The sequence below is a fragment of the Convolutriloba macropyga genome, chromosome 13 (assembly GCF_964194025.1).
Source record: "Convolutriloba macropyga chromosome 13, txConMacr16.3, whole genome shotgun sequence".
Taxonomy (NCBI): domain Eukaryota; kingdom Metazoa; phylum Xenacoelomorpha; order Acoela; family Convolutidae; genus Convolutriloba; species Convolutriloba macropyga.
Window position 1 is genome coordinate 30088402 of NC_134480.1, and position 23956 is coordinate 30112357.

At 36.2% G+C, this 23956-nt stretch overlaps 2 protein-coding genes across 2 annotated transcripts in view; one reads left to right on the plus strand and one right to left on the minus strand.

Annotated features, from left to right (window-relative positions):
- The window catches only part of LOC142351582 (lysophospholipid acyltransferase 6-like), a 48630-nt gene extending 27004 nt beyond the window's left edge, over positions 1-21626 (minus strand). Inside the window, exons 1-6 of the mRNA XM_075403690.1 lie at positions 21342-21626; positions 20238-20383; positions 16351-16431; positions 15786-15934; positions 15074-15297; positions 14352-14390 (exon numbers count right to left, since the gene is read on the minus strand). Coding sequence (XP_075259805.1) covers positions 14352-14390; positions 15074-15297; positions 15786-15934; positions 16351-16431; positions 20238-20383; positions 21342-21425 — 723 coding nt within the window. The 5' untranslated portion in view covers positions 21426-21626. The remainder of the gene's footprint in view (positions 1-14351; positions 14391-15073; positions 15298-15785; positions 15935-16350; positions 16432-20237; positions 20384-21341) is intronic.
- The window catches only part of LOC142351580 (uncharacterized), a 462469-nt gene continuing 457560 nt past the window's right edge, over positions 19048-23956 (plus strand). The window contains exon 1 of the mRNA XM_075403689.1: positions 19048-19059. The gene's annotated coding sequence lies outside the window, so the exon portion shown is untranslated. The remainder of the gene's footprint in view (positions 19060-23956) is intronic.

A 23956-nucleotide genomic window follows, 5' to 3' on the forward strand; every position in this document is an offset into this window, starting at 1 on the left:
GCTCGCGAAAACCAAGAAAAACGAAAAGGCTGAGGATAGCTTACAGCTCCCACGTGGGAGTTAGAGGGCGCTGCCAAGTGCACCCACTGTATCCCAAAAAAAAATTGTAATTGTGGTTCAGGCCAAACGTTACTGGGTGATGGTTCTCGCATGTTTTTTGCGCATGATCATGACTTTAGCGACTAATGTATCTCAGCCAGCTTCCGACAGGCAATGTTGAAAACAAATTACATGACTAAATTGTCAGCAGAAGCAATTCCCACTTAAGCGTTAAATCCTTTTCCAATTTAAAATAGTCTTTTTTAGTCAGTCTCTAATACATCAATCAATCGTTACAAATTAAGCTATCACTTGCGCGATTAGACAGCACCAGACAATTCAAGAAATGAAATTTCAATTTAATCCGCCCAATAATGGGATTGATGTGACCACAAGTTTCATACAAGATTTCTACCCTTTACATACTCATTGGCAGACACTACTAACAAATCGGTTCAGCTTCAGCGGCAACTAATGATCTGGAGAGTTATCAGAAACTCGCGTTTCTCAAAAATGCAGCAATCCGATATTTCATGACCCTAATTAAAATTTTTTCAATTTAAAATGGCTCGGTTTCTTTCCGATGCAGAATGCTTCGATGCTTTTTCCGTGTTTCTTCTAACAGTCCCTTGCGACAGTCCCTTGATTAACTCTGAGAAAACAATTTCTAAAAACAGACCCTTTTGGGAAATAATTCAAACCGCCTGAGTTCTCTTGACAAACGTTTAACATACGCCGCAGATGTATCGTGAGACGGATTATGATAAACTTGATCTGCTTATATTGTCACAGGAAATTCTATTAAAAGAAGCCGGGGTCTTAAATCATCTGTCCCGGTTTAGATAGGGTCTACAATATGAAATTATGTCCATTTTCCTACAATAGGAAAATGAACATAATGAATAGAGGATTTAAAGCTCTGGATTTGTTGAACTCCGGATAGATTTTTAATTTTACAACGGCCATTGAAATTATTCAATCTCGCCGCAGACTTTGTGTAAATTGCCACTAGTTAGTGCACCACTCATCTCACCGGCTTCAACCAGATGGGGCATAATTTATATCAAATTTCAAAAATTCACTAACGTCAGATAACATTGAGTAAGACGAAACATATATTAGAAAATGTGAGCAACTAATTTAAATGCAACTAATTTTTTTTGAAGGTAAAATAAGATTTTACCTTCAAAAAAATCAACAATTATTAAAAACCAAATTAAAACAAAATAAAAAATTATGTGACAATATACAAGATAAAATTCAATCCCTACTCCAAAACAGCAATAGTGGACTACAACTTGAGCTTAGTGATTTTACATCTTACAATTTCAGAGCAAAATTCTATGATCGTTAAAATTTGAAGCAAACAACAGCTCCAACAATGGATCACAGAATAGTAGAGCACACGTCAAGACAACAACGAATTCTTAAATGCGGCTTTTATGAAAAAAAACCGAGAAACAAGTAGTTAAAAGCTACAAACAATTGGGGATTATTCGACCATATCCGGCAGATTGCGAGAATAGCTGCACAAATGGAATTCGAACAGATCCAGAATTGAGTTGTTGATGCAAAAAAAATCCTTTTGTACAAATACAACCTCAGACAAATATGATCTTCATACAAGTGCTAAAAAGGCATTTACAGAGTCATTTAGATAGTGAGGTGAGGCATTTTTGATTTTAAAAATTGGCCTAAATCAGCTTAAAGCTCACCACCAAACAGTTTAAGATATGATAGGCCAAAACCAATCCAAATATCTTTAACTGTAAAAAAATATGACGGACTAATGTCGGGCGAATTGCTCTCAAACGACGAGCGAGCGGCTGGCTTCGTCAATAGCTAGCTACAGTTTAGTGAGACCAGCTTTAGCTTAATTGAAGGGGCGTGAGGTGAGCGCAGGGGGGGGGGGTCAACGGGTGGTGGGGTAATGATGGGGGCAACGGTGGGGGTTCACGATGTGCAGGTGTGGGAAGTGGGGTGGGGGGAGGGGGGGGGAGGTTGATGTGGAAGAGAAGCGGAGTGGGGGTGGGGTGGGGGTCAAACTCAAAGAACCGCCCGTCACACCGTGAGTATACTTCTCCAAAACAGTTACTGTGAATCGCCTACTTGGAGATTAGTGAGCTGGATGGATCTAAGAGTACTTACTGCTACCTGTTAATCTCGTTTTTGAGGACAAAAAGTCAAATGGGTCAGATGAAAAATCCATCAAGACAACAGGACTAATATAATTGCTACAAACTTTGTTTGAGAGCTACTAAAAAACAATGGTGAGGTCAATAGCAGTCTGGCTATCACTTGGAGCTACTAATCACTCAACGCACCTAAAAGGTCACTGCAGCAAAAGAGCTGGAGAAAACAGGCAGCAAATTGCGAAAAACAATTCCTGGGCGAGAGCAAAAAGCGGCGACTCGATTATCTTATAACCCACTTAGCGAGGACAATAAGTTCATTAGGCTGTACGTCCACTTTCAATTTACGTTATGAATAAAAAACAACCAACTAACGTCTGACAAACAACTCTTAAGCTACTCGCTAGGGGTTGGTTTTGGTAATAGGTAAAATTCCAAAATTGAGCACTTAATCATTAGATTATATATGAGCAGTTTTGATGAGTGAGACTTAAGTGACTAGTAGAGCACTAAGAGAACTGATCAGTGACCTAGTTACCACGGGCTTCGCCATGTATTTCCGCTTTCGGGGAACCACCCATCGCACAATCAATATGTCTCCTCAAAATTGCATAGTTAGAAACCATTAGGGCATAAGGCTCTAAGAGAACTGCTCAGTGATTGCTTCTTGGGCTTTACCTGTTTATCCTATTTTTGAGGCCAAACAGCCAATTAGTCAGATGAAAAAATAACATTTATTCGAAAAATCGGTAATAAAAAATGACAAAAAAAACAATCAGCAGAACTAACACAATTTCTAGAAATTTAGTGTTGATTGCCCAAAATTAAAAATTGCCTAAAAACGACAATAAGAACGCCCAAATGCTATTCTAATACTGATATAACTACATTAAAATAACTGATGCGCAATAAAAATCAGCTGAGTAACTGGACCTGATGATGAGCAATTACACAAGCAACAGAAAAGCAGAATTTGATTAAATCATTTGATTAAGAAGAGACAAAAAGAATTTGATTAAACCATTTGATTAAGAAGAACCAACATATGAGCAATTGAGAAGGTGAGAAAATATAGAGAAAGTGATAAGGTCCATATCAATGCGGTTTTTTAAATTGGTATCCAACAAAGTTTGCAGCATTTATGATAGTCCTGCTATCTTTTTTGCAATTTTTTCCGTACTACCGATTTTTCGATCAATTTCTTTAATCTGACCAAAGAACTTAGTGCCTTTTAATCTTGAAAAAGAGGTTACTGATAAATCCCGATGGCATTAGGTTTCTGAGTAGTTCGCTAATCACCTCAGTGGTTTCTGAGGTTGCATTTCATCGAAATTGCCGAGGAGACATAAATTAATGGTAACGCGGCTCTGTCTCCTCGGCAATTTCAATGAAATGCAACCTCAGAAACCGCTGAGTTGATTAGCGAAATACTCAGAAACTTCATGCTTTCCGAATCTATCAGTTTAACCCCTTTCTCAAGATTCAAACGCACTAAATTTTTTGGTTACAAAAAAAATCAAACGAAAAATCGGTAGTACAAAAAACTGCAAAAAAGATCAACAGGACTATTATAACTGCAACAACCTTTGTTGGATAGCAATTAAGAAAACCCTGTAGAATTTGACCCTATCCCTTTCAAAAGTAAATTTAGCCGGCAAGTAGCCGACAACACATCGAAATCAATTTTAGCCATAGATAGCGAAGAAGTATTGATGATTGTTTAGAGTTGACGATTCAATCTCTAAAGAAAATCAATAACTTTTCGCAGGCCTAAAATTTTCAATTTTTGTCAAATTCAAACTTCACATCTTATTTCTTTACCAAACCCTTGCTTCCATCAAGCAGTTCTCCTTTAATATTGACAATGAAAAGTAAGTAAAAATGAGTAAATACCCAAGAGTACATTCATTTCAGTAAATGCTGAACTAACAAATTTTTAGTGTCGTCTTTTAATAACATCCGAACATAAGGATGATTCCCATCAAATGAAAAAGTCAATAAACTACCAGGACTAACTGTGACTACAAAACTTTCCATAAAACTAATCAAATTAAAAAACAAAAAAAAGCTAAGGAGCGTCAAAAATTGCAAAATGGGAATCAATAGCTCAAAATTGCATCTGAAAGCTTTAAAAATGCCTAAAATGGTCAAAATTGTCTCAACCGTACATGAATATCGAACAATTCGAAGCTTTCTTGGTGCCCCAAAGATGGTATATTCCCTGCGATGAAACACTCCATCTGACGAATCCTCTGTTATTTTGCAGGATTTTGACAACATTCAGAGAACAACATTTGAGAATATGTTAGTCACCGTTATAAGTTACAGCGCTTGGAAGCAGGCTTGTCTACCAATAAACAAAACTGGCGTTGGTATTAGACAAGCAGTTGACCAATTGAAAGCGGCGTTTGTTGGGTCAAAATCGCAGGCAAACGCTTTAGTAGAACAAATAACCGGTGAGAAAATTACAGACAACCAAATTTTCAAAGAAACAGTGGAAGAACTGAAGAATCTAGAAATTAGCCAATATACACAACACAAGATTCAAGAGGCATTTGACGATGCTGCTTTTTCTGACCTTCTTGGTAATCAGAATTCAAATCGGGAGAAACCGCGTTTGCTTTCGCTAACGTTGCCTCAATCTGGTGCCTGGCTTTCCGCACCTCCAATCCCTAGTCTGGGCTTTCACCTTCAGCCAAATGAATTCAGAGCCGCATTGAAGTATCGGATTGGTGTTCCGTTATACCTTGAGGAAAGAAAATGCCCTTACTGTCAAAACGGCAGACTGCACAAGCTGGGTGATCACGCTCTAAGTTGTCATGGTCGGGGGATATGATATCGCGGCACGATAGAGTGAGGGATAGAATATTTATTGCTTGCTCGACCGCAAACTTATCACCCGTCTGCGAACAGAAAAATTTGATTCCAGATAATAACTCAAGGCCAGGAGACATATACTTGCCCAGCTGGTCAGTGGGACAACCATCTGCGTTAGGCGTAACCAAAACTTCCCCACTGCAGCCCAGTCTAATTTCAGATGCGGCGAGGAGGTGTGGTTTTGCTCTGACAAATGCTGAATATAGGAAATATGAACCACTCGCGTTTGAATCTTTCGGGGGCTTCTCAGATTTGGTTCGTAAAACTTTGAAACGTATAGCCTTGCTCGCCGATAACCAAAATTTTCAACCAGGTGGTTTATCAATTGCCTACAATCGGTTATCTCAAGGAGTCTCAGTGACTTTAATGAGAAGTTCAGCCACAATGCTGATCTCCAGAGATCCCCTCTTATGAGACTCATTCCTGCGACAACACCCTCAGACACACAATGGTTAATTTACAGTCATGGCTCTCCCAATTTTAGTTGCCCCGTTATTGCTGTGCGCGAATTTGTTTGTCACCCAATGAGTAGGGACAATGCTCATTTCTTCCGTTCAACCCGATTGTGTGGGTTGATGATGAAGAAATTTTAAAGACCCGATTGTGAGGGTTTCTGGGAACAAATAAAAGGCAAATACTCAATTGCGTGGGCACCATGGTGATTTGTGGGCACAAGGCTAATCGGAAGAAAACTTTCTGAGAATCGACTGATTTTAGAAATGATTTCAACCATGATTTCCCCAATCAAGCATACCTTAAATTAAGTATTGATGAAAAAAAGCGAACAATTGTTAGAAGGAATCATTTGGTCAGAAAACTTCAAGGAGTTAAGACTAAAAAACGTGCTTCAAAAATGCCGCACAAAAAAAATTACCTAATTAGCACAAAATTATTCAGAACATATTCTCGATCTCACTCAGATCATCGTCAGAACAAAAAGCACTCAACATCTTTTGATTTTGCTTTTTATTGAGCAGATTGTCGTAAACACTTGTTTAAGTGCGGCATTTGACTTAGCATCCTGTGAAAGACGTCTCTATTTTTTGAGCATATCCGACTATCGTCGGACGAATTGCTCTCAAACGAATGGCGAACTGTTGTCGGCAGTAGCCAGCTGGGCCTAAGGGATGAGCCGATGTGAAGGGATAGAGTAGGATCAAGCGATGGGGGGAGGGGCAAGTGAAGGGTGCAGGGTTATGGGAGAGCTGGACGAGAGAGGAGTTCAAATCGGCAGGTTGGAAGATGAACGGGGGTGTTGGTGGAGGTTGGTTGGAGTGGGGAAACAGAGTGGTGACATACGGAGGCCAAACAGTTAAGACTAAGAACCTCCCTTCACACTTTGTAATTGTCTGCTCAAAACAGCTTCGGTGAATCCCACACTTAGAGACTAGTAAGCAGTAAGGCTTTAGGAGAGCTTTCAGGCCACTTAATGCCCTCCGGGAATCAAAAGAAAAACGGTGAAGCGAAAAATCGCATGAAAAAGACCACAAAACTTATATAACTCCTTCAAAGTTCGTTTCAAAGTTTGAGAGCATTTAATTGTCACAGTTCCCTTTCAAGTCTTAAAACATAAACCAACTAATGTCGGAAAAAAAGCTCTCGATAGACAGGAAAGGCAATTTAAGTGGGCGCAGCCTAGATAAATTTAATTCTGGGTGCAAAAATAGTTGCCCACGATGGGATTCGAACCACGGACCTCAGTATCACTCACAGGAATACCAAGCCCTTCTTTTTGCTATGCTGCAATCGATTTTGTTTTAGCAACAAGCTTTATTTCGAAGCAAGAGCAATAGAGATAACTCAAGAAGAACGAAAGCGTTAAAAAGTTACTTGAGAAGTGAAAGAATGTTCTAGATGAAAAACGCAAAAGAAAAGCAAAAAATGTGCAGAAAAAAGACCAACACGTTTACAACATTTGCTATGACCTGCGTTCAAGAACAATTAAAAACCAAGATAGGTCATAGTAGCTCAGCTATTGCTATGGCAGCTATTAAAAAAGAAACTTAAAATTTGGGCATAATTAGATTGATTGTGAGACCGATAGTTTAACCGATAAAGCAAGTGCATTTATCACAATATTCTGATTCGACGGATTAATTATGCAAATCATGCCCAACTAGAAGGCACACTAAAATTTGAGTAAATTATTACATTGCGACCATGAGCCCACTTTTGTTCAATCGCACTCATTAGTGATCCATGGAGTTTCGAAATGGACTGTACTAAGCGAAAAGCCCTATTTAACCAACGAAAAGCCTTATTGCCTGTCTTTTAACATATAGTGATCGAATAATCGACTGTAAATTTAATGGGATTGGGGAATGAAGCAAATAAAAGATAGAAACAGTCAAAATTTTATGACAGAAAGCAGGTTCTTTCCTCACCTTATTTTAAACGTCAACGAAAGCGATGTATAAATACAAGTAACTCACGCTAGGTGATGGGTATTTGACTTCAGCAGATTGAGAGCTCGGAAACATTGAACTAAGCAACAATTTTCTTAAATTGAGTTCAGTGAGTACGCTATTAAACGTCTAAGGGAGATACCAAATAACTGCCCTTAAAAACTTGTTATTGTCACCTCAAAAGTGCTTCGGTGAGTCTCATACTTAGAGACTAGTAAGGCGTAAGGCTCTAAGAGAGCTGCTCGGTCACTTAATTCCCTCCGAGACTCAAACGAAAAATGGTGAAGCAAAAAATCACGCAAAAAAAAGAACACAGTACTTATATAATTGCTTCAAAGTTTGCAAGAGAGCAATTAATTGCCATAATTCCCTTTCAAGTCTTAAAACATAAACTGACTAATTAGTAAGAATTGCTCTCAAACGACAGGCGAGGCAATTTAATTAAGGGGGCATAGCCTAGATAAAATTTTCTTTATGGATGCAAAAATAGTTACCCACGATGGGATTCGAACCACGGACCTCCGTCTTCCTCACCAGAAGCGCAGCGCACTCGGCTATCCTGCCTTTCTTTTTGCTATGCTGCAATCGATATTATTTTAAGCAACAAGATTTACTACGTAGCAAGAACAATAGACATAACACAAAAATGAAGAACGAAAGCGTGAAAAAGCCAATAGAGAAGTGACGGAATGTGCTTGAAGAAAAACGCAAGAAAAGCAAAAAATTTGCATAAAAAAGACCAACACGTTTACAACATTTGCTATGAACTTCGTTCAAGAGCAATTAAAAGCCAAGATAATCATGATAGCTCAGCTATTGCTATGGCAACTATTTACAAAAGAAACTCAAAATTTGGGCATATTAAGATTGATTGTGAGGCAGATAGTTCAACCGAAAGAAGCAAGTGCATTGATAACATTATTCTGATTCGACGGATTAATTATGGAAATCATGCCCAACTAGAATGCACACTAAAATTAAAGTAAGCTATCACATTGCCACCATGAGCCAACTTTTGTTTATTCGCACTCATTATTGATCCATGCCCGATTTTTGAAATGGATTAACCTCAAAAAAAGAATAACAAAGGAGGCTCGGTAATGTGCAACCGCACATAAGATTCCGATCCCGCTCATCCAAAACGTTAGAATAATTGTTTAACAAATGAGGAACAGATAGAAAACCCCCAATAACCTAGTGGAGTTAAAAATGATGCCTTCGATTCATGAAAAATGCCAATATTAAGAAAGCGAGTCAAGACGAACATCGAAATCAAACAACAACAACAAACACTAATTACATCAAAAAATTTATGTCCGTTTTAAAAAACAAAAATTAATAACGAAGCCAAAATAGCGTCCGATAAAACTGAAATTAAAGAAAATAGCTGGCAGATTGCCAGAAAATAGCCGCAATAGATTCAAAGATCGGCAGTCTAAAAAAAACAGTAAAAAAGACAGACCAAAAAAATTCGTCTTTTCATTGAAGGCTGATCTGTTATATTTTGATTAAAAATCTGTAAAAGTTATTGCTGCCTCTATTAGCTGAGCTCAAATAACCTTCATTTAGAGTGATACACACCCATTTGACATTATCTCTTCGAATTAAAGTAAATAAAAGTCAATTTCAAAGTGAGGAAGTCATTTTTGAGAGTGAGGTAAGTCAAGTGTGACCAAAAATTTAATCACGCGCATGAACAAAAAAACTCGCTCTACAAACAGCGAAAAATGACGTCACACATGCAGTTCAGTTGAAATTGCATGAACGAATGAACAAAAAATGGCTGTGACGTCATATGGTCGTAACAAAAATCATGACGACGAATTAAAAAAAACCAAGAGAAGGCCAATAATAGCCTCAGCTATCGCTGTGCGGCTATTAAAAATAACTTGCAATTAACCAGATAAGATATGGGACCAGTCCATAATAAGGCTTGGTAACAATTAGACAATAAAGGTTAAAAACAGTAAATTTGAAAAATCTGCTTATTTTTTTTTAACAATTAATTTCAAAGTATTGCAAACCATTAGAAATCAACCAATATATCCCATAGGTGGTTATTCAATTTCTGTGGGGTTACAAAAAGAACAACTAATAGACAACAAACAAAAAATCAGTTAAATTTTGCCAGAAAACGCTTTCAAAGTCGTAAAACCATCATTTGGCCCTCAAAATATGCTTGATTGCACCTTCGTCAAAAACCGATATTCTATTGTGTGACCTCTCATGAAAACAGGTTACAAGTCGACAAAAACAAAAGCAAAATTAATTAATACTTGTTTTGTTTTCGAAAAAAAATATATCCAAAGACATGAAAGCCATTAACTACAAAATGAAATGATTAAATAGGTTCGTTTAATCTTCCAAAGGCAGCGCTTGAGACCTGCAATTATCCAGAAGGTACCTTACGGGTACAGAGAACGTAAAATATGACAGAAATCAAAAATTATTTTTTGGCAAAAGCCCGTGTCGAAGCCAGTAAAGTCATAACGAATTCTTTAAAAACATTAGATTTTGTGACACCAATCCCATTGACAACTTATCCTGACAATAATTTTGTCATATTTGGCCTGTAAATAACAAGACTAGGTAACAAACAGACAATAGAAGGAACAAAATTGCGAAGTGTTTTTTTCTTTTGGAAAACAATTGTCATGAAATCCATAAACATTCTTTCACTGCTGACACTAAGCTACAATTTGGCAAAATAAAAAAGGAAGCAAAGTTCTATAAGCCAAATATTATTTAATAATCAAATGTTTTTAAAAGTCAAAACGAACAGAAGCTTTCGAAAAATAAACTATATACAATAATTTGGAGCCAATTAGGAAGCGAATTGGACCTATCACAAGTGAGCTTTGATTTGAAATGTTCTGTTATTTAATTAAAATATAAAAAAGATCGATTTTTTTAATAAAAAAAGACCGACTGATTACGATCCAAATTTTTTTTGAACTGTAAGATTGGCCTAAAACCGGCTCTGCTTATGCTGTTCGTCCATTAAGAACACTAAAGTCTTCGAATATAGATATAGAAATTTTGTTGGTTTAAAATCAAAAATGCTGCGTTTTTGATAATCAACGAGTAAAGTTAGCGAAAGACGGCAAAGTTTTCTGATTACGGAGCACTTGCAACGTAAGTTGAAGTCAAATTAGCCCTCTTTTGGGTCTACAAAGATTGCGTTAGTGGTGTTTCGGTGAGTACCTGCTGCAAATTAAATCAAGTGAACCAAAAAAACTTATTTCGTGCTGTTTTTGATGAATTTTGAAATATATAGACAGAATTTTTGACAAAAAAAGCAAAAAAAAGACAATATTTTTTGTCTCTAAAAATAAAATCAACAACACTTTCTGAATAGAACTTCAATTTCAGCAAAATTAGCAAAATTTTAGAAAATTCCAGAAAAAGATGAATAAAATCAACGGAATTCACTCTATTTTCTTAAAAATTTGAACATCGATAACTCCCGGTAGAAAACGAAAATAAAAAAAAAATTCGTTTTAATTCCATATTCTACGCTGGACAAGCTTTCTGAAGTGCCAGTCTCAACTCTCTACGATGAATATATCGATCGCCCAAATTTGTCTGAACGAAAAACCTCTTTGAGTATTTAGTTTCTCCCACCTCAAGAGGGGTCGCAAGAATAATCAAGGGTAAATTTAGTGGGATTGGGGAATGAGGCTGAGAAATAACAGAAATAGTTAAAAATTTATGACGAAATCGAGTTCTTTCCTCACCTTCTTTTAAACTTAAACAAAATGGATGTAAGAAAACAAGTATCTCACATTAGGTAATGGGTATTTGACTTCAGCAGATTGAGAGCTCTGAAACATTGAACAAACAAATAAGTTTCTGAAAATGAGTTCAGTGAGTACGCTATTAAACGTCTAAGAGAGAGGCCAAATGTTTAAGACTAACAACCGCCCTTAAAACCTTGTAATTGTCTCCTCAAAAGAGCTTCGGTGAGTCTCATAATTAGAGACTAGTAAGGCGTAAGGCTCTAAGAGAGCTGCTCGGCCACTTAATTCCCTCCGAGAATCAAAAGAAAAAATGGTGAAGTGAACAATCGCGCATGAAAAAGACCACAGTACTTATATAATTGCTTCAAAGTTTGCAAGAGAGCAATTAATTGCCCTAATTCCCTTTCAGGCCTTAAAACATAAACCGACTAATTTAGGAAGAATTGCTCTTGAACGACAGGCGAGGCAATTTAAATAAGGGGGCATAGCCTACATAAAATTTTCTTTATGGATGCAAAAATAGTTACCCACGATGGGATTCGAACCACGGACCTCCGTCTTCCTCACCAGAAGCGCTGTGCACTCGCCTATCTTGCCTTTTTTTGCTATGCTGCAATCGACATTATTTTAAGCAACAAGATTTACTACGTAGCAAGAGCAATAGACATAACTCATAAAATGAAGAACGAAAGCGTGAAAAAGCCACTAGAGAATAAGGAACGTTCTAGAAGAGAGGCGCAAAAGAAAAGCAAAACATAGCCGGTAGAATACCGGAAACGACTCGAATCGTCGTGCAAAATAATCTCTACCCTAACTTGGACAAAATCAGATTATCGAAAAAACACTAGAAATAACAAAAATAGTAGACCAATATAAGATAAAGTGTTAAAATTTTTTCAGCTCAGTGGTGTGGGTAGGTGCTGGTGGGGGGGTTTGGTAGATTGGGCAGGTAGGTGGTGGTGGGGGTGTAGATAGGTGGGGTGGGGGTAGGTATGTTTGGGGGTAGCTAGATACGTGGGGGGGGGGGGGGGTAGGTAGGTAGGTACGAGGAGGGGGGGAAGGTGCGTTGGGGTTGGGGGTAGGTACGTTGTGGGGGGGGGGCGTTAGGTACGTTGGGGGGTAGTTTTTTTGGAGGGGCTGGGTAGGTAGTTAAATGGTATCAAATTTTCTCAAATTGACCTCTTCACCTTGAATTACAGACTATTACCAATTGCTATACATTACAAACTAAGCTATTGTTAAAGTCCAATTAAAACAGAAGTCAACAATCAAAAACAGAGGTAAATGCTCGAACAGAAAGAAGTCAATTTCAACTCATGAACAAACTTGCTTTCTGCTAAAAAAAACCTGTAGAATCTCAATACTCCTCTTCGAGTCGTAAAAGTTTGCATTAAAAAGACCAACACATTTACAACATTTGCTATGAACTTCGTTTAAGAGCAATTAAAAGCCAAGATAAGTCATAATAGCTCAGCTATTGCTATGGCAACTATTTAAAAAAGAACTTCAAAATTTGGGCATATTTAGATTGATTGTGAGGCAGATAGTTCAACCAAATAAAGCAAGTGCATTGATCACACTATTCTGATTCAACGGATTAATTATGGAAACCATGCCCAACTAGAAGGCACACTAAAATTTGAGTAAATTATTACATTGCGACCATGAGCCAACTTTTGTTCATTCGCACTCATTAGTTATCCATGGAGAGTTTCGAAATGGACTGTAATCAACAAAAGCAATATTTAACCCACGAAAAGCTCTATTGCATGTCTCTAAACAAATAGTCATCGAATAATCAGCGTTAAATTTAGAAGGATTGAGGAATAAAGCCAATAAATGATAGAAACAGTCAAAAACTTATGATAGAAAGCAGGTGCTTTCCTCACCTTATTTTAAACGTCAACGAAAGTGATGTATGAATACAAGTAACTCACGTTAGGTGATGGGTATTTGACTTCAGCAGATTGAGAGCTCGGAAACATTGAACTAAGCTATAATTTTCTTAAATTGAGTTCAGTGAGTACGCTATTGAACGTCTAAGAGAGATACCAAATAACCGCCCTTAAAAACTTGTTATTGTCACCTCAAAACTGCTTCAGTGAGTCTCATACTTAGAGACTAGTAAAGCGTAAGGCTCTAAGAGAGCTGCTCGGCCACTTAATTCCCTCCGAGACTCAAACGAAAAATGGTGAAGCAAAAAATCACGCATAAAAGAACACAGTACTTATATAATTGCTTCAAAGTTTGCAAGAGAGCAATTAATTGCCATAATTCCCTTTCAAGTCTAAAAACATAAACCGACTAATTTAGGAAGAATTGCTCTCGAACGACAGGCGAGGCAATTTAATTAAGGGGGCGTAGCCTAGATAACATTTCCTTTATGGATGCAAAAATAGTTACCCACGATGGGATTCGAACCACGGACCTGTCTCCCTCACAGGAATACCATGCCCTTCTTTTTGCTATGCTGCAATCGATTTTGTTTTAGCAACAAGCTTTATTTCGAAGCAAGAGCAATAGAGATAACTCAAGAAGAACGAAAGCGTTAAAAAGTTACTTGAGAAGTGAAAGAATGTTCTAGAAGAAAAACGCAAAAGAAAAGCAAAAAATGTGCAGAAAAAAGACCAACACGTTTACAACATTTGCTATGACCTGCGTTCAAGAGCAATTAAAAACCAAGATAGGTCATAGTAGCTCAGCTATTGCAGCTATTAAAAAAGAAAATTAAAATTTGGGCATATTTAGATTGATTGTGAGACCGATAGTTTAACCGATAAAGCAAGTGCATTGATCACAATATTCTGATTCGACGGATTAATTATGCAAATCATGCCCAACTAGAAGGCACACTAAAATTTGAGTAAATTATTACATTGCGACCATGAGCCCACTTTTGTTCATTCGCACTCATTAGTGATCCATGGAGAGTTTCGAAATGGACTGTACTAAGCGAAAAGCACTATTTAACCAACGAAAAGCCTTATTGCCTGTCTTTTAAAATATAGTGATCGAATAATCGACTGTAAATTTAATGGGATTGGGGAATGAAGCCAATAAATGATAGAAACAGTCAAAAACTTATGATAGAAAGCAGGTGATTTCCTCACCTTATTTTAAACGTCAACGAAAGTGATGTATGAATACAAGTAACTCACGTTAGGTGATGGGTATTTGACTTCAGCAGATTGAGAGCTCTGAAACATTGAACAAACCAATAACTTTCTGAAACTGAGTTCAGTGAGTACGCTATTAAACGTCATTTGAAGCAATTTCCTTATAACTAGACGCTTAAAACTTACAATACAGTTAGGAAAATAAAAATCATCAGATCCAAATTATTGGGCCATCATTGTTCAAAAATGTTTCATCTGTCAAAAAACACTGACATAAATAAAACAGAACGACTGTTGTACGTTGTATTGACAATTATGTAGTATACTTCAGGTGTGGTTTTATATCTTTTCTTCGCCAATTTTGCCAAAATGATTACGTCCGAACGCGTCCTGTATTCTGTCAAAAATAGATTTCACAAGTAGTGAGAATAATGCTATTATAATTTTTTGTAATAAATAAATTGGACATCGATTACCACTCTTTTAAATTGACATTAATTACAGACAAGTACCACTACAAAAAAATCGGGTCTATTCTGTTTTGACCCCCCTCGCCCCAGCTTGGTGGGCTCATATATTTATCTTTTACCCCCCCCCCCCAACCGGCACACGTGTTATCTTTTTTTACATAGTAACGTGCTATATAACAACATACAAATTTTTAACTGGGGGCGTAAAAAACACTGGGGGGCATATATGCAAACATTCATTTAAGAATTCCATGAGCTCACTATAAAGCTTCCATCATTAAAGACATTTCTCACCAATGACATGTCTTCTTGGTCACTATCCGATTTTTTCTTTCTGTGATAGGGTATCAGATTCCTGCCCTGTATAAACAGGAGATAATCATCATAGAAGTAGCAGGGTCCGGTCTGAAATCCCATGAACCCGAACAAGTAGCTGCAGTACCCCAAGAAAGAGGGCAGTCTCTCTAGCCTGTGTTTCTTGTGCTCTGCGTTGTCACTGTCACTCTCCGGCTTCTGCCCTATATAAAAATTGACACTAGACATTTGCGAGGCCAGAAAGACAGCTCTGATCAGAGAAAGCAAAATATGGCGTTGATCAGACCCCAGGGACGATTAGAAAGATGCTCAAATTTCTCATTCCAGCTACTTTTTCAACGTTAATTTGCTAGTTAATTTTCAGCTATTAATTGTATTCTAGTTATGGTAAATTTGTAAGATTCTTCGAGGACCAAAACAAGAACACAAGACGCCAAATTTGGAGAGTTTAGGCCATTTTCAACCCATTTGTGGGGAAAATAATTTCACACTTTTAATAATGATAATAAATTTGATTGCCATATACAAATGATAACAGCACCGACAATAAATATCGCATGAGAAGCAGAAGCTTGAGAACATGTGTGATATGCCGGTTTAGAGTTTCTTTTTTATGCTCAAATCAATGGTCTTCGCCCATAGACTAATCAACGATATCTAGTATATGTAGTAATAAGTTAAAACTATAGACCATCTTCATAAGCATAGGCGAGGAGTGATATCTTCTGAGTGAATATCATGAGTGGACCAGTGATGTCCAGTTTGTATGAGCCATAGTCACTGTACTGTCGCCAGATGTGATTTGCAGACAACCATAGCATTGATCCAGCCAGAACACCTCTAAACATAGAGAGGCTAATTTACAGACGACTGTTACATCGTACAAGTTAATTTAGCAGTACTTTCTAATTACCAAAACAGATCACTGAAAAAATCTTGAAAGCAAAGAGTTTTCAAAATTGTCATTTCTCGAAGAAAAACTGAGGCTCGATTTTTTTTTCTTTTCTTGCCATTTCACGCTTTGTATACGTTTTCATAATGTTTTAATGTTTGGATTTGATATATAAAATTGATTGGTAATAAATAGTTATAAGAATCCAGCAACTTGAGAATCTTTTATATGGCAGGCAAAAAACCCATATTTATCAATACAAAATAAAAACGAATCGTACTATCAAACTAGATCCAAATCTCCATAAAAATATTCTCTGCTATTTAAAGATTTCTCAGATGAAAAATTGGTTTATCGTGCTTACTTTCCCAGAGATGCAGATCGACCGCAGAATTTCAGGACAGCAAACACAACTAATGCAGGTGCCAGCACATTGATGATTTGGCTGAAACAAAATTTTGGTATATATTTCGGAATACCATTTAAGAAAGAGCGCACATGCTCTTTCGACTGACTGTTCTGGGCAATAGTTAATTTCTATACACATATTTGCTAACGAACACTGGTAATTTAAACATAGCCGGTATAGTCCCGGAATAATTGCGAAATGAAAGACTTGAGAGGCGTATAATATAGATAGAAGCAGATACAGATACAAGTTGAAAAAGCCAATGGCGACACTCTATTAAAGAGGCTTGTTAAATTTCATTTTACAGAAGCCTTCTTATTAGGTACTTTTATTAAACATATGAGTTCCTTTGAACTTTAATTCAAAGTAAAATTAAACTTTGAAAGGTAAGAGTCATTTTATTAAGTGAGGTAAGTCAAGTATGAGCAAAATCTAATCACGCGAATGGCCTAAACTTGGGCTAAAGCGAGTGAAAAATGACGTCAGGCACGCAAACGCCGTAAGTGAGAGGGATGTCATTCACAAAAATTGACTTTCAGGTTTACGATATTTAAAACGAAAAAAGTGTCAGACGACGAAACAAAAAAAACCTAGCAGGACAAGTCCTCGCGTACAATTCAAAGAATTTTCACTGACTATACATTAAACTAGACCTAAAACGGACTAACAATGCATTGGAAAAACCATTTCTGAAAAACCAGATCAAAAAACTAAAAAAAAAACAGAAAATCTGTCTAAATGCCGCATGCGAACAAAAAATCACTAGCAAGAAAAAGAAATTTGGTTCAGACAAAAAACTAGGCCTAGAACGAACTATGAATAGATTGGGAAAACGGTTTAGAAAAAAATCCTATCCAAAAAAATCGAAAAAACAGTGAAAATCAAAGTGAAATTGCCGCATGTAAACAAAAAACCAAATATCCGACCATGGTGGGATTCGAAGCCCCGACCTCCGGAATCCTCCACAGAACCATTCACCACCGGTCTATCATGCCATTTTGATTTGTTAAGCTACAATCGTTGTAATTTAGCAACAAATTCTACTTCCAAGTGAGAGCAATTGAGATTTAAAAAATGAAGAGAAGCGCGAAAAGTCATTTGAGAGGTCAAGGAATGTTCTAGAACAAAAGCGCAAAAGTGTTCCAGCAAAAACTTTGCCTAAAAAGATCATCATGTTTACACTTAGTGCTTCAAACTTCGTTCGACAGCAATCAATCAACATAGCCGGCAGATTGCCGGAATAGCTGCGAAAAAATAGACCTGCGGGCCATATAATAGAGATAAAAACAGATAAATCTAAATTGAAAAAAATCGACGCCGCTAAAAAAAATTAGGCTAAAAAACATTCAGCGATGAATTAACAAAGCTTGCTAAAATTCATTCCACAGAAGCCTCTTATTAGGGACCTTTACTGCACATATGAGTTCCTTTGACCTTAAACAAATTCAAATTAAACTTTTAAAGCGTTTTAAAGCGCAAAAGTCATTTTATTGAGTGAGGTAAGTCACGTATGATCAAAATCTAATCACGCAAATAACCTAAAATTTCGCAAAAGCGAGTGAGAAATGACGTCACGCGCGCAAATACCATTAGTGAGAGGAAGAAATCATTCAGAAAATTTGACTTTTTTAGCTTTGCTGTGTGAACAAATGTAAAACAAAAAAGAACGTCAGACGACGAAACAAGAAAACATAGCAGGACCAGTCCTGAAATACAATCTAAAGAATTGAAGGAAATACTGAGAACCAACGAGAACCTGACCAGCAGATCAATTGAACAATCCAAGCAAAAAGACAATCTCAAAGTTGAGAAACTAAAATAATCAAACAAATTAAATAAGAAAATAATCATGGATAAAACTCTTGAAGCTTATATCATGAAGGCCAAATATGATACAATTCAATATGCTCATTTACTCACGCACAAGACATGAAAGAGACTCAACTAAAGGTAGATAAACTCAAAAACTGTTAAGTGGAAAATTTAATTAAAGTTTCTAATTTTTGCGGCAATAAGATGTTCAAAACCATTTTTTCGTCTGTGGTGTTCTGCCATATAACCCACCTGCAAGAACTAAAAAGTCTTGTTGGCCAGTAAAGATAGTTAAACTCAGTAATGGCAAAAAATTATAGAATTTAAAAAACTATTAAAAAATTTTAACAAAATAATGCTAAAATTCGTGATATTAACATCTTCAAAATTGTTTCATTTTCTCCAGAAACTATAGGGTATTGTTATTTCAAACCCTAAATAGTTTCACTGGCTCATAATGGTCAATAAAATTGGAACATAAAAATTTTCAGAAATATTGAAATTTTTTTCAATTTTTATCAATTAATTTTTATCAAAATATTACAAAAACTCATGTTATTAAAAAATTGATAACCAATCCATTACCTCTAGAAAAATGTGCAGTTAATTATTTATTGGCATAGAAACTATGCAGTAACCTAGTATTAAACCGTAGAGGAAATTCCGTGGCCTTTGATGATTGAGAAACTTTGCAAAAAATTGCAAAAACTCGTGATGTTAAAATGTTCAAAAACCATTCCATTAACACTAGAAACCATGCAGTAACCTATTATTAAACTCTTAAGCAGGTTTCTTGAAACCTAGGGCGCAAAAAGCTCAAAAAATGGAAAAAAATTTAAAAAACTTATTAAAACTTTTTAAATTGTAAAAATTAGTATAAAATTGCGTGTTTATATTTGGAGTACCAAAACATATAGCTCTTAAAACGGTCATAGAAAAAAAATTTTGCCTTGGAAAAGACCTTTATCAACGTTTAAAAACCTCAATTATAGACTGCTCCTACAAAATATTCGAAAAATGGCGAAAAAACGCAAAAAATTGGAACATTTTGGGCTCGAAAACTCCTAAAAATGACCTTTTAACCTTGAATTACGGCCTTCACAGTAGCTTCACCACTCTAAGCAATTGAAAGACTAATGAACGCGTCTAGAAGCCTCGAATGAAAGTTGATGCCCGCTGCGCTTTACCTGTTTATCCCGTTCTGAAAGCTCAAAGTCATGAAAAGTGTGAAAACATCTTACAAAAATAAAAAACATAGCAGGACAAGTCCTGACGTACAATTCAAAGAATTTTCAAAGACTAAACAGAAAACTAGACATAGAATAGACTATGAATGGATTGGGAAAACCATTTAGAAAAAAATCTGATCCAAAAAATCGAAAAAACAGTAAAAATCAGTGAAAATGCCTCATGTGAAAACTACTAATCATAAACTCATGTGAAAACCACAAAAAACCACAAAAAACCACTAGCGAAAAAGCGAATTTTTGTTCAAACGCTGTTTTCTCACTCTACTTTAAAATTAGAGCGCAAAAATTTCACGCCGCAAAACCACTCGCTTTTTCGCCCCACTTCCTGTTTCGGCGTGACCAAAATCACTACTCCAATTTGACTTAAAAAATCATGAAAATGTGTGAACAGATCTTAAAAAAGACAGCGCTCCAATACAATTCAAATTTTTTGAATTGTTGAATTGTAAAAAAGACAGAGCACCAATACAATCCAATTCTTGGATTGTAAAAAACCAAGAGAACCGCAATATAGCTACGCTCAGCTTACAGCTTCGCAGCTATAAAAACCTGCAAAGCTAATATCACTTCTTCGGTTTGGTGTACCTTTGATATTCTATACCTCTCCTATCCAACAAATCGGAACGACTGAAATGAGACATTAAAATCACGTAAGCTTGTAAATTAAGCCCATTGCCCAGCTGCTTTCAGATACTCATTATTAATGATTTCACTCGGCCTCATTTTTATCAATTAATAGCTCGATACGTCAAAAAGCACTAATTGAATGTTTAAGCTTACTATCGGAAGCATATGATGTTGAATGTGATGCCGATTGAGAGACAGTACAAGTGTCGCACAGTCTCTCCCACTCTCGATCCAGTTAGAACAAACTGCAGCACAAATGCTAGTGGAATTGACACCACCTGACTCATCAAGAACAGCGCCTAAAACAAACAAACAAACAAACATCACCACTCGATCTCTACAGTTTCATTAAACTCGAGAAAAAGTTAACTAGAATTTTTTTGATGTAAACTTAAACAATTTTCACTAAATCCAGAATTTTGAATAGACGTGGAACGTAGCTTTCATAGCCCAAAATGTCAACCGGCATCCACTCATTTAAGGCTGTGCTAATTAGCATATCAACTGATTAATGCTTGCTAAGTTACAGTACTGAACACAAAATTATTAGTAACTTTGTTCACAAATGAACTAGAAAAAAAACACATTTTGCATGTGGAATCACAAAACATATAGGAGTGTGCAGACTAAAAAGGTGCACAACTAAGTATCAATTAATTGAGGTAAACTGAATACCTGCAATTACTACCAGGACTACTATTTTTTCCATCTAGTTCATCAAATTGAATAACCAAACTGCCCTCAGTCCACACGAACGGCTAGTCCACACATGTTCGATCAAAGCTATACAAGATTGTTTATCTCTTGGTATGGTTAGAAAGGTGTCATAAATGACCCGTGTTATGGCTTTTTTCAACAATAACATATCATTGAGATAGTGTTATTTTATGGCTTTGATGGACCATATATGAACCGTCCTATAGTTAACAAGGCACCGTACGTGACCCATTTTATGTTAAGTAAACTAAGATATGGTCCGTTAAAGTTTGTTCTTAACATTTATCATTGTTGACGTTTAAGTTTTCACATTTTTTTACGAGACAATAAAAAATTTGGTTTGTTTACTCAGTGTAATAAATAGCATTAAGGTTTATAATGTCTCCTTATCCTTCACCATCTGTGAACGTGCCATGTTTTTTTACTTTAAAATAATTTTGTTCTTGTGTTATTTGTTCACATTCTGTAAAACTAAGCCTGGAACTATAGATAAAACTTGACTGTAAGTACTCAGAGCCAAATCAATTTTTCTTTTTTAACCTGATCAGTTGGCAGATTCGTGAGTGCCACAGCATGTTCTTCCAATACAGTCAAAAACGAGTCACTCTTCTCATACAGACCCATGTGAACAGGCTCCCCCTCTTCTTTCCGACTAAGAAGAACTCTCGTCAGTAATTGAATTGCCAAAACCCTTCCTCCACCACGTCCCTAGACCTCAACCGCACTCTGTCCGATATAAATATATTTCCAATTTCAGCAGAGTTGGATAATCATGTAGTGCTTCATATGTACATAAATGCACCTTGTTTCAGATTTGTTACTTCAGCATCTGAAATATACATCCAATCAATTAATGATACTTAATTAATGATAAAAAGGGGCATGGAATTGGGACACATACCAGTTGTTAATGCCTCTCGGACATTGTAACCCCTCCCCTCCCCCCCCCCCCCCCCGCGCGCAAATTAACAACTAATTGTGCGACAAAAAAGTATCAATAAATAGAAAACTGAAGCGTTATACCAACTCGAATGTTGCTATTTGAAGCACTGAAAAACGTTGTATTCGTTTCCCAACTACAACGAAAAAGTAGCATATATTTCAGTTAGTCCCCCGTCCCCTCCCCGAGTGAACAAAACTGTTTTGCTTTAATGAGTAGTAATGATACTTTAAAACAATAGCGTTTTTACATTAATGCTGGTAACATTAAGAAAAAAATCTATTATAGAAGATCAGATTTTAGATATTCACTTCAAAATGCACGATATCAAATCCAAGAATAAATTATTCAATATCTAAATTTCCAAAAAAATACACAAAACCGTAATAAGAGGACTCGCTAATATGCGCTTAAAACTTTCCATGCAATGTTGAGCTGCGAGGAGAACAATCAATCTATGGGCGAAACCCATTATCAAGCAAATCGTTTCAACGATGATACAAAATGTGATCGTTGAAACAAACGCACATTTAAACGGCTCAACTTTGCGCAAAAACTGAAATACTTTCACACTATTTTAGCGAAAACATATTTTAAACCTCTGGAAACAAAATCCTGTCAAAATCGTACAACCCAAAACAGTTTTGAAAGTATGAGCAGTTTGGAAAATTAAACGAAGCAAAAAAAATTTTCAATTCAAACATTCGCGACTAATTATAGACCTAATTCTATAATCTTTCATTCTGATTTTTTGCAAAATTCTGCAATCTAGAATAGTCTCTAAAATGGAAAAAGTGAACAGAATCCAACAAAAAATTTAGTTTTAAAAGCAAGCCGTTTTCAGCAATATAGTTTTCAACAGTTCATGCCATTATTGACAAAATTATTATATATCAGAAAGTATGCAAACTGCTAAATCTACCGAAAACTTCTGAAACAGCTGATTAAGAGAAACTGCTTGACATATGCTCCAGATATGCTTTCAGATGACAGATGAGAGACGTTCTAAACTCATGTCTCTTAAGAGCATATTTTGAACTCAAAATAGCATATAACTAGTCCAAAATGCGATGAGCTAGCCAATTGTTGGCTATAAAAGCTGATAGCTGAGCAAAATGAAAAATCGCACTCACCTTAATTCTAGACTACATTTAGTTTCCACAAGCTCTGGCACAAAAATTAAATTTTAAAAGCTTACGTTGAAACAACTTTAAAATTGATTATAACATTCCACAAAAAACCGATTAACGCCTAGGGAACAGGCAAAATAAACAAGTCATATCCAAAAATTGCTCTGAACAGCCTGATTTGATTCATACCACGAACAGTTTTGTTTCAAAGCCATTTTGAGGACTAAAGATCTATAATAACTCCACCGCAGCTAAATGCCCTTGTGCTTTATTATTTCTTGGCGAAAACTCAATTGTGTTTGATGAAAAAACAAAAAATTGAACAAAGACAGAATGCGTACAAACTTATTTGATATCAACTTGCTTTTCACAAATAATTACTCTCACGCTCAAATTCCTATTGTGGAGTGATCGGAAACAGCATACATTTGTCAACAAAATTAAGTTACTTTTTGCGAATTGTGGAAATTTTATCATTCTTTCAGATTGTCAAAAAAAAAGAAGCGAACAATCTATCGGTACGCTTAACCATATATAATCAGTTTATGTTTATGTCGATGTTGTGAATCATATTCTTGCTGTTATTTAAACGGATATCAAAAATATCCAATAAGAACCATTGTTGACGTTTATGCGAACCTCATATTTTGTTGTTTTTGATCAATCCACGACAGGAATTAGAGCTTGAAAGGAACGATTTGAGAAAAGCAAGTTGATAACAAACCAGTTTGGAAGCTTTATGTTTTCTAGTTCAATTTTTATTAATTTTCCATCGAACTCAATTGAGTTTCGTCAAGAAACGGTAAAGCACAAGGGCATTTAGCTGCGATGGAGTTCTGATAGAGCTTTAGTCTCCAAAATACTTTTTTGCAACGAAACTGGTTGTAGTGTGAATCACATCACGAGGTTCAGCAGAAATTTCTGATAATCAATTAATTATGCGCACTCCCTGAGCGTTCATCGGTTTTAAATCAATTTTTTAATCGAATTTAAATATCAATTTTTTACGATATATTGGTTCGCAAAAACGTAAAAAACTGCGACTATTCGATACCCTTGACGTCAGATTGGTTGACAGCAAGAAT